A 12,253-nucleotide genomic window follows, 5' to 3' on the forward strand; every position below is an offset into this window, starting at 1 on the left:
ACAGCATCCTTTGGGATTGATTCACACAGAACACAAGACCTTTTTGATCTTTCTAAAGGAATACACATGCAGCAGGTCTTTCAAAGCTGTGTGCAGCTTTTTCCCATCTGCATATTTATGACCATTTTTTTTTTTTTTTTTTTTTTTTTTTTTTTTACCCCCCATAACATCAGGGTCAGAAGGTAGAGCCATCTCCAGCTGCCCTACTGGCCTACTTCACAGAACGTGTCAAAAGCAACCTGCACCTTGTTGTCTCACTGTCTCCTCTTGGTCCAGCATTTGCCACCAGACTCCGTATGTTCCCCTCACTGATCAACTGTTGCACAATTGACTGGTGAGGGTCATCATCACACTGAGAGTAATGATAATTTTTATTCTTTATTTGCACACTGTTCTTGCTATAATAGGATATAGGTCATCATATTTTGGCATCTCACTGTTTCCCAGCTCATAATATTGGTGAATGACTGCTGTATGATTCATTACACTTGTTTCTGAACAAAACCAACTCATTCCAACACTAGATCAATTGATATTTTCTAAATACTATATCAGGAAGATAATGTCAAAGTTTCTGATAGCTTAGTTCATCAAAGTTTGCCTCTTTCACCAACTCATATATCTGTTTCTTCATGCAATAGTATAGCTATATGCTGATATGCCTGTGTGTTTGAGTGAGTGTGTGAATGAGTGAGTGAGACAGTGAGACCCCATTCAGTAATGATAATATATGCTTGATGTGCAGGTTCACCCCTTGGCCAGATGAGGCACTGGAGATGGTGGCCACAACCTTGCTGGAAGAGGCCCAGCTGGAGGCCTCATTGCTGTCCCGCTGTGTGGCCACCTGCAAACACTTCCACTGCAGCATCCACACCCTTGCTGCAAGGTCAGCCTATGTGCACACACACACACACACACACACACACACACACACAGGAGAGAGATGGTTGGGTGGATTGTGTGTACTTAGACTTAGAGAAGGCCTTTGACAAGGTACCTCATAAGAGATTAATGTGGAAACTAGAATATATAGGAGGACTAAAGGGGAAACTTCTGGAATGGATGAGAGACTTTTTGAGAGACAGACAAATGAGGACAGTAATAAAGGAAAAGATGCTGGATGGAGGGAAGTAACAAGTGGAGTCCCTCAAGGCTCAGTGTTGGCGCCAGTAATGTTCCTGATTTATGTAAATGATATGGTAGATGGAGTGAACAGTTATGCGAGTCTGTTTGCTGATGATGTAAAGATCTTGAGGAAGATAGAGGTTGAGGAGGATTGTAAAATACTGCAGGAGGATTTGGATAGGATACACAATTGGAGCCGGACGTGGGAAATGAAATTTAATGTAAAGAAATGTAAAATATTGGAAATGGGTAAAAGTACCAGGAGACCATCACTGAATTATTTTTTGGGTAATGAATTAATCACAAAAAGGAGAGAAGAGAAAGATTTGGGAGTGCTGGTCCAAGATAGTTTGTCACCAGAAAAGCACATTAACAAGATAGTTGGAGAGACTTATAAGCTCTTGACTAACATAAGAGTAGCATTTCATTATATGGATGAGGAAATGATGAAAAAATTGATAGTGGCCATGATCCGCCCCAGGTTAGAATATGTAGCGGTAGTGTGGTCCCCACACAAAAAGAAAGATATAAACAAGATTGAGAGAATACAAAGAACAGCAACCAAGATGGTCCCCAGTCTGACAGACCTGTCATACAGAGAGAGGCTGGAAAAACTGGATTTGCCTTCGTTAGAGGAAAGGAGAAAGAGGGGAGACATGATTGCGGTGTTCAGGACCATGGTGGGAGTAGATAAAATTGACAAAGAAGATCTGTTTGTATGGGATAAGAGAGCAACAAGAGGACATGGAATGAAATTGAAAAAGTAAAGCTGCTTGAAGGATATCAAGAAATATAGCTTTCCTTACAGAAGTATAGACTTATGGAATAGCCTGGACAAAGAGATCGTCCAGTCTAAAAACTTAAACGAGTTTAAAGTTAAATTCGACTTATTGAGAAACAGCGACGGAAACCCACGAGCATAGTACATTCCGTGTATATCACAATTAGGTATATTCTTAAATATTTGAAACGACTTAGACAAAGAGGTGGTGCATGAGAAAAACATTCATGTGTGTAAAAGTAGACTTGATAAATGTGGATATGGAGACAGGACAACACGAGCATTGCTCAATTCCTGTATACTACAAATAGGTAAATACACACACACACACACACACACACACACACACACACACACAAGAAAGCTTTTGACACAGTACCACACCAAAGACTTTTATGGAAGCTGTACCATCAAGGAGGAATTCGAGGCAAACTGTTTTGTTGGATGCAAGACTTTCTCATAAAAAGAGAAATGAGGACAGTACTAAGAGGAAACTACTCATCATGGAAAGAAGTGACTAGTGGAGTACCACAGGGTTCGGTGCTGGCACCAATCATGTTTCTAGTGTACATAAATGATATAAACAGTAACACTGGAAATGACAGCTATCTGAATATGTTTGCAGATGATGCAAAAATACAAAGGAGAATTACTAGCACAGACTCTTGTAGGGAGCTACAAGAAGAATTAAATAAACTTCATGAATGGAGTAGTACATGGCAAATGGAATTCAATGTGGACAAGTGTCATGTAATCAAGTTTGGTAAAAGTGGAAAAAGACCTGATTGGGATTATAAGTTAGGAAATAAAACCCTATACACATCAGAAAGAGAGAAAGACCTAGGTGTGATTATCAATAACAGACTATCTCCGGCTGACCACATCAGCGAGAAGGTACGGAACATGTATACACTGCTTGCAAATATGAGAATAGCATTCACATACATAAATGAAGACATGCTAAGAAGGATAATAACATCATTCATTAGACCAACCCTGGAATATGCATCAATAGTCTGGAGTCCTCATCTCAAAAAGCATATAGACAAGATTGAAAAAGTTCAAAGGGCCGCTACAAGATGGATACCAAGCTTAAGGGACCTAAGCTACGAAGAAAGACTAAATAAACTGAATCTACCAACACTACAGGAGAGAAGGAAAAGAGGTGACATGATAATGCTATATAAGTGCATATCAGGAAAGGAGAAAATAGACATAAATGATTACTTAACATATGGAGAAGCATCAGCAAGAGGACACTGCAAAAAACTGCATAAGAAGAGAGGTGATAAAGACGTAAGGAAATTCAGTTTCCCAAACAGAGCAATTGATCAATGGAATGCACTACCGAATGAAATAGTGTGTGCCAAAACAATTCACAAATTTAAGGATATGTACGATAAATATGGTCTAAGACACGGGACAATACGAGCTTGACTCATTCCTGTAAAGATACAATTAGGTAAGAACACACACACACACACACACACACACACACATATATATAAAAGAACAAGAAATGAATACACAAGAATATAAAAGAACAAGAAATGAATACACAAGAATACGTAGAGAAGAAGAAAGGAATTTTGGAAAAGGTATAATAGACAAATGCAAGGATGAACCCAAACTGTTTTATAGATTTGTTAATGGCAAACTGAAACAAAAGGAAGGAATCACCAAACTGAAAGTAGAAGGAGAGGTCTATAAGGATGCGGCAATGCAAAGAGAAATAATGAACAAACGTTTCCAGTCAGTTTTCATTAAAGAAAAGTAGCTTGTGGAAGGGGAGGGAGTGATTCAAAATGTTCCGGTGATAAAAGATATAAAAGTGGAGGTACAGGAAGTGTATAAATTACTGGAAACTCAAGATGTAAGGAAAGCCCCAGGACCTGATGGAATTTCTAATTGGGTACTGAAGGAATGCAGAGAACAACTAGCGGATAAAATTCACAGTTTAATCGTATGCTCACTGGAAGATGGGAAAGTGCCACAAGAATGGAAGAGGGCAAATGTGGTACCAATTTACAAGGGAGGAAACAGGGAAGAACTCCTGAATTATAGACCAGTGTCTCTAACCAGCATGGTCGCAAAGTTGTGTGAGAGAATCCTGAAAGACAGATGGATAAAATATCTGGAAGAGATGAATATTTTGGCTGAATGTCAGTTTGGATTCAGAAGTGGAAGGTCATGTGTTTCTAACTTGTTGAGCTTTTACTCAAGAGCGATTGACATGGTACAGGAGAGAGATGGTTGGGTGGATTGTGTGTATTTAGACTTAGAGAAGGCCTTTGACAAGGTACCTCATAACAGATTACTGTGGAAACTAGAATATATAGGAGGACTGAAGGGGAAACTTCTGGAATGGATGAGAGACTTTTTGAGAGACAGACAAATGAGAACAGTAATAAAGGATAGGATGTCTGGATGGAGGGAAGTAACAAGTGGAGTCCCTCAAGGCTCGGTGTTGGCGCCAGTAATGTTCCTGATTTACGTAAATGATATGGTAGATGGAGTGAATAGTTATGCAAGTCTGTTTGCTGATGATGTAAAGATCTTTTGGAAGGTAGAGGTTGAGGAGGATTGTAAAATACTGCAGGAGGATCTGGATGGGATACACGATTGGAGCCAGACGTGGGAAATGAAATTTAATGTAAAGAAATGTAAAATATTGGAAATGGGTAAAAGTGCCAAGAGGCCATCACTGAATTATTTGTTGGGTAATGAATTAATCACAAAAAGGAGAGAAGAGAAAGATTTGGGAGTGCTGGTCCAAGATAGTTTGTCACCAGAAAAGCACATTAACAAGATAGTTGGAGAGACTTATAAACTCTTGACTAACATAAGAGTAGCATTTCATTATATGGATGAGGAGATGATGAAAAAATTGATAGTGGCCATGATCCGCCCCAGGTTAGAATATGTAGTGGCAGTGTGGTCCCCACACAAAAAGAAAGATATAAACAAGATTGAGAGAATACAAAGAACAGCAGCCAAGATGGTCCCCAGTCTGGCAGACCTGTCATACAGAGAGAGGCTGGAAAAGCTGGATTTGCCTTCCTTAGAGGAAAGGAGAAAGAGGGGAGACATGATTGCAGTGTTCAGGACCATGGTGGGAGTAGATAAAATTGACAAAGAAGATCTGTTTGTATGGGATAAGAGAGCAACAAGAGGACACGGAATGAAATTGAAAAAGTCAAGCTGCTTGAAGGATATCAAGAAATATAGCTTTCCTTATAGAAGTATAGACTTATGGAATAGCCTGGACAAAGAGATCGTCCAGTCTAAAAACTTAAACGAGTTTAAAGCTAAATTTGACTTACTGAGAAACAGTGATGGAAACCCACGAGCATAGTACTATCCGTGTATATCACAATTAGGTATATTAGGTAAATACTTAAATATTTGGAACGACTTAGACAAAGAGGTGGTGCATGAGAAAAACATTCATGTGTGTAAAGGTAGACTTGATAAATGTGGATATGGAGACAGGACAACACAAGCATTGCTCAATTCCTGTATGCTACAAATAGGTAAATAGGTAAATACACACACACACACACACACACACACACACACACACACACACACACACACACACACACACACACACACACACACACACACACAGCTGCTCCATCCTCATCCATGCCACCAGATCACACTACTCACACCTACACCTTCCACATTCTTTCCTCTAGGTCAGATCACACTTACCCACACCATCCACACCCTTGCCACAGCAAATATATTTATGCCATGTTTGACTGATACTAGACTGTGCCTTCACATAAACCCTGTATCAGCTGAAGGATTGCTGATAGTATATATTGTGTTCATTTAGTATATTACTGTGCAAAGTTGCTGCATGTGGGACTGTGTGAGAATGGCACTAACCATACAGCCCTGCACCAACCACCTCATAGCTGGGAATTTCAGGTCCATACTGTTTGGTTTTCTCTTTGAGTTAGATCTGAAAATGCTCCGCATCATCCACTGTGGGGGAAGCCTTGCACAAAGGGGTGACTGAAGTGTGTGTGTGTATATGTGTTGGCAGGTATGAGCAGCAGCAACGACGGAAGTACTATGTGACTGCCACTTCATACCTAGAGCTGATCTTCACCTTCAAGAAGCTGCTCATCAAGAAGCGCTCAGAGATACTTACACTCAGAAACCGGTCAGTCGTGTTCTTCACCATGTATGGTAGCTTCTGTCATTTACCATTATCATCATCAATGTCATCATCATCATCATCATCATTATTGTTGTTGTAGTTGTCATCATCATCATCATCATCATCATCATCATCATCATCATTATCATTGTTGTCATTGTCATCATCATCATCATCATCATTATCATTGTTGTCGTTGTCATCATCATCATCATCATCATCATCATCATCCTTATTCCCACCTAAAAAGATGGGGTAAAGTAAATGCAATCAGCATCTTTTGTTCTTATGCACTCACCCATCCAAATAATAATCAGATCTGGCATTGCTTAATTTTGCTCATTATATGAGAAGCTGTGGTCTCAGAATGTTATGGCCAGTAGATAATTTCTCTTTTGCTATGCCCAGAAGTACTGGTAGGTAATTATTGTACTTTTTACATTTTCATGTATTTATGCAGTACCTACCATTCTGATACATATCAGTATCAAAATATATGGTACCTTTAGTATATTAATCTTCTCTTTCTTAGATACAGTAACCAGATACTCTAGCGTAGCAACTCTTATTGCTTTTTATACTACAGAATTTTTAGATTTAAGAACATCCCAGTGTTTGTTGTGTACATTAGGTATCATATCTTTGGTATGGCTCTTCCCAGCTCTCTCCATCTGTCTGTTTCTTCTCTTGACATATGTGAAGTATGATCTATGTATTTTTAAAGGTATGTGACAGGGCTGGAGAAGCTGAAGGAAGCCAAGCATCTGATCACTGAGCTGCAGGAGGAGCTAAGGGTACTGCAGCCTCGCCTGGTGGAGACCTCAGCCAACACAGAGGCCCTAATGATCAAAATAGAGCAAGACACCATTCAGGTGGAGCGCAAGAAGGAGTTGGTGGCTGCAGATGAGGCTGTAGCCAACAAAAAATTTGCAGATGCTCAGGCCATAAAGGATGATTGTGAGAAGGAGCTGGCTAAAGCTGTACCTGCCCTCAGTGCGGCCACACATGCTCTGAATACACTCAGACAGGATGACATCAGAGTAGTTAAAGCCATGAAGAATCCGCCCTCAGGAGTTAAACTGGTAAGGTTCACTAACATTGACACCTTCCATGACAGTGTGTATGTATTGTGCATAGTCTCAGATAAATATTATCTGATGTTTAGTTTCTTCCAAAGTGTACTATTAGATTAGAGCAGATGATTATTGAACTTGATACATTTCACTGTCCCAGCTTTCAGACTTCTAAATAGTTAAATTATCCTTTGAAGGTCATTTTTTTGGTGGGTTCCCCACTTTTCACTTGTGTCTGAGGATCATTTTATAATAAGCAATATACAGTAACCCCTAATGAATTGAAAAAATACCCTCTGTAGTGTTACTTTTCCTTTGTTGAAAGGTTCATGCATTTTTTTTTTTCAGAATTGATACCATTGTAAACTTGGATTTCTGTGCTTAAAGTTTACTTTGAGGTTACTTCTGAAACAATTACCTTACTTCTCAAATTGCTATAAGGCATTTGTTCTAATAAAACAAAGCTCTCAAGCCCTTTTTATCTCAACTTATGGCTGAATTGACTAGCACCCTAGGAGACTCATTCCTACCTCATAACTAGAGCTCATCAAAGTTCATGGAACTATGACATAGTATTCAAGTTATGGGGGTGGCCCAGCTCTATCAAGTGAAAATAAGGCAGCTAGTGTAGAGAATGACTACTACAACTAAACTTTTATACTGTGCTCTTGCTTGCTTTGCAGGTTATGGAGGCAGTATGTGTGATGCTGGACCTGAAGCCCGAGAGGCGCCCTGATCCAAGTGGCTCAGGCAAAATGATAGAGGAATACTGGGCAGTGTCACAGAAGCTGCTGGGGGACATGAAGTTCCTGCACAACCTCCTCAACTATGACAAAGAGAACATACCGACCAAGATCATTACACACGTCCGTAATAAGTAAGTCCAAATTGTTTTGTTAGCATCCAAGGGTAGTCCAAATTGTTTTGTTAGCATCCAAGGGTCTGAATGAGTAGTGAAGGCAGTGGACGTATGTGTTTAGATTTTTCCTTTTCTTTTTCTTCCATCAGTTTTTTTTCCTGGCAGATTATACAGCCATCCAAATTTTGACCTGAATAAGATCTTAATTGTTTCAGTGTGCCAGTGTATGACGGTAATGGAGGTACAAATAGCTATGTACATGTAAAATCTTTCTTTACCTCTTCCCATAGGTCTTCTTTTTTTTTAATCCTTCCCCAGTCTTTCTTTTTCCTTCCTCCCTACTTCTCTTTTTTTTTTTTTTTACCCCTTGTAGTCATCCATTTATCACCAGGCAGTTTTATAGCCACTCAGATTTTGGACCAAGAAGATCTGAATGCTTTCGGTGATGTGTGAGAGGTTTTGCCGGTGAGTGAGGGCTGTGGAGGTGTAAAGTTAGATCTCTCCTTTCATTCTTCTCTCTATTCATTCCTTTTTTCCATGATAGACTCTGCAATCATCCGTATTATGACCCAAAGAAGATCCAGATGGTTTTGATGGTTGTGTGTGTGTGTGTGTGTGTGTGTGTGTGTGTGTGTGTGTGTGTGTGTACATTGGAAGTATAGTATATGATTAGATCCCCTTGTACCTTCCCCTCCCAAAGTGTACCTTTCTTTCCATGCAGATTCTGCAGTTACCCTGATTTTGACCTGAAGAAGTTTCAGGGACTCTCTGTGACATATGATGCACTGTCTTTATGGGTGTGGGCAATTGAAATATAGGGTTTGATGTCCCTTTTTTTTATTTTATTTATTTTTTTGTTTAACCCTCCATTCTTATCCCCTTTTTTTCTCTGGCAGGTTCTACAGCCACCCCGATTTTGACCCAAAGAAGATTCGGATGGTTTCGATGGCATGTGAAGGTCTCTGCCGATGGGTGAGAGCAATGGTGGTGTATGATCAGGTCATCAAGATTGTGGCACCAAAGAAGCAGGCCCTTGAAGCAGCAAACCATGAACTGGCCTTGCAGAATGAAAAGCTAGAGGAGAAGAGGAAAGAACTGAGGGAGGTGAGGAGTGCCAGGGAAAGGAAGTGTCAACGACCTGGAAGTGCCAGATGGAAAAGTGTCAGAGTCCTTTCATAGTTAGGACAACTCAAGTATTCTGTTTCAGCTAAGCCAGATAGATATATTGAGCAGAAAGTTGATCATGGGAGCCAGAGAGTGTTAAAAAAGTGACAGAAAATACTCTACATTCTCTACTTAGAAGTCCACTGTTATATCATTCATATGGTAGATAATAGACAAACTACATTGTATATCTTTTATCTGGTAGGTAACAGACAAGCTGCAGGCCCTGAATGATGAGTTCACCAAGAAGCAAAAGGAGAAGAAGGACCTGGAAGACTCGATTGTGCGCTGTGAGCAGAAGAGGGATCGCTCAGAGAGGCTCATCAGGGGCCTGGGTGGAGAGAGGGACAGGTCAGCTCTTTTCCTGTTAAGCCTTGGCATTGCCATTGTTCCTTCCATGTTAGTGCCTATCTTTCTACAGTTAAGGTGCTTCATACTATCATTGTATACCATATTTTGTTTTGTTGTGTAACAACTGAAATGAAACATAACAAATTAATCACAGTCCTGGCTGAGATTCGATCCCTGGCCCTCGCGCTTGATACGCGCGCATGTTATCACTGAGCCAAAGAGAGGATCCCCACTTTGCCTCTACACCCCTCTTTTCTTCCCTTGGTGATTAATTTGGTGAGTTTCGGACACATGAGGTAGCGTAAGCATCGGAGGCCACCATGGGGAGGCTGCGGACCACACCGAAACAGCCCATCCCCAGGATGAGGGCAGGGACGCTGGCAGCTAACCAAATACCAACATCAAATTGCCAGCCAAGCTCCGCCTCACATCCCACACTGCTGCCAACCAATGTAATAACCGAAATGAAACTTAACAAATTAATCACTGTCCTGGCCGAGATTCGATCTCGGGCCCTCGTGCTTGATACGCGCGCACGTTACCACTGAGCCAAAGAGAGGATCCCCACTATGCCTCTAGGCAATGAGGGCTTTTATACACCCCATTACAGTTGTAATAGAGATTTCATCCTCCATTTGTCTTTGCTCAGTGTTCTTATTTCTTCCCTCACCCATTTTCTGTTTTCATATACATTTTTTTTCCCATTCTCTTAGATATGTATGACTATAACCTATTCTCATTTGCTCTTCATCCTTCTTCTGATTTTAGGAGGGTATATTCAGAGAGTATATTCAGTGACAGAAGATGTGTGGAGTCCAGAAGAGAAGAGGGGAAGTATGAGATAAGTTGTGATGGAATGAAGAAATAAAAAAAAGTTATTGCAAAGAGAGTCCTGCAACAAGAACCTGTTAAGCAGTAGAGATAATCAGGCTTGCAGAGAGAAGGAAGAGAAATGTGTATTTGACCAAGAAGGGAGAAGTGAAACATTCATTGAGAGAGAGAGAGAGAGAGAGAGCATTGCTAAACGAGATAAGGAATTTGGAAAAAAAAATGACTATGAATTGAGAGAAAACACAATGTTCTGGAGAGGGATGAAAGAGGTAAGAAGAAGAGCAGTAAGTATATGTAAATACCTAATTGCAAATACAGTCCTATAAAATGGAGGGAGCATTGTAACAAGTTACTAAATATCACCAGTGAGAGAGAGGCTTTGGTTATGTCTTTGGGAATGGCAGATGTAGAAGTATAGGAGAGATTATAGTTAGGTATGAGAGTGGTGGCAGGATAGTATAAAATAGCACTATACATGAGGTGAAATTATTTGAAATGGTGAGAAGGGATGGAGATTAGTGGTGATAAAGGGGGCTGGAGATACTGTATTATGTCATGGTATTTCTGGTTGAACACTGGAATCAGGCATCTAGCATTGACTACTCAACAGAAAATAGTGCTGTACATTAATATCTTATCATACAGTGATAACTATTTTCTCCACGCTGTTCCTGTTTCTCTATCCTTTCCTGTCACTGTCTTTTTCATTTTTCTATTTACAGGTAAACTTATTCCTATTTTATTCCTTCCTTATCTCATTATCTTCATCCATCCTCACTCATCGTAGGTGGAGTGATGAGGCCCAACAGCTGAGTCAGAGTCTTGAGAATGTGGTTGGAGATGTACTGATTGCAGCAGCTGTGGTGGCCTACCTGGGGTCCTTCACTGTTGAATACAGACAGGTATTACCATCTATTTTGTGGTATTATTGCTATCACAGTTGCAGATCCAGAGGAGTGGAACTTAAGAAAATTCATGCATTGCACAGACTGATCAGTAAGAAAGTGTACAGATGTACTAGCATTTATGTTTTTGTCATAAAAGCTGTATTACTCTCAAATGCAAGTATACTGGCATTTAAGTTCACACTTACTTCATAATTTTTAATCACACATTTTACTGTAGAATTGTTTTAAAGTTAGAGATAATTTTGTTTGTAAGATGGTGATGAGGGGATGTAACCTCTTAGCCTTGAACTAGAAACAAGTGTATCGTGTGCAGTTGTCATGCATCTTAGATACTCAGTAGTGTTTCTCATACTATAACTGGTACTTCCTGTGTATGTAGGAGTGCATCAAAGACTGGCATAGTAAGTGTCAGGAGCTGAGCATCTCATGCAGTGACAAGTTTGTCCTGTATGACACCCTGGGCGACCCTGTGCAGAGCCGCACCTGGCAGCTCGCTGGCCTCCCCGTTGATGCCTTCTCTGTTGACAATGCCATCATCGTGGCTCATGCACGCCGTTGGCCCCTCATGATTGACCCTCAAGGTATGTCCTGTCTTTTACATTTCTCTTCCTTTCATTCTTTTTTTTTTTTTTTAATTAGTATGAGTGCAGATTGGAGCCACAGTAACTGAATGGTACAACAGTAGCATGTTCATCATGTGGTCTGCATCATCCCCTGATCAGTGGTTTGAAACTTTGGTTGTGGTGGACATTTTGACCTCATAAGTGATACTCAGTTTCTTCTTTTTGTGATTTTGTTTGCTAGCTTGCTTACAGTAGAACATAGTCTTGGATACAGTTTGGTCCAGTTTGCTAACAGTGCCTGTCAGGAAAGACTTAATTCCTAGTTTATTTCTTTTACAAGCTGCATCAAGATTTTTAGATCCTCCCTACTAAATATTATTTTAAGACTTTCTTTTAAGTTAAATCATCTTGTACATATGATAAC

The 12,253-nt window shown here is 40.2% G+C and overlaps 1 protein-coding gene across 1 annotated transcript in view; it reads left to right on the forward strand.

Moving 5' to 3' along the window:
* Positions 1–12,253, forward strand: part of LOC145410172 (dynein axonemal heavy chain 3-like) — a 115,787-nt gene that overhangs the window by 79,426 nt on the left and 24,108 nt on the right. The window contains exons 50-59 of the mRNA XM_080280371.1: positions 73–75; positions 174–334; positions 746–886; positions 5,964–6,083; positions 6,805–7,162; positions 7,837–8,030; positions 8,909–9,116; positions 9,382–9,527; positions 11,146–11,260; positions 11,646–11,847. Of these exons, the coding sequence (XP_080136497.1) occupies positions 73–75; positions 174–334; positions 746–886; positions 5,964–6,083; positions 6,805–7,162; positions 7,837–8,030; positions 8,909–9,116; positions 9,382–9,527; positions 11,146–11,260; positions 11,646–11,847 (1,648 nt within the window). The remainder of the gene's footprint in view (positions 1–72; positions 76–173; positions 335–745; positions 887–5,963; positions 6,084–6,804; positions 7,163–7,836; positions 8,031–8,908; positions 9,117–9,381; positions 9,528–11,145; positions 11,261–11,645; positions 11,848–12,253) is intronic.

Source organism: Coenobita brevimanus, chromosome 84 (genome assembly GCF_032717465.1).
Source record: "Coenobita brevimanus isolate Jiangsu-jjx chromosome 84, ASM3271746v2, whole genome shotgun sequence".
NCBI classification, from domain to species: Eukaryota; Metazoa; Arthropoda; class Malacostraca; order Decapoda; family Coenobitidae; genus Coenobita; species Coenobita brevimanus.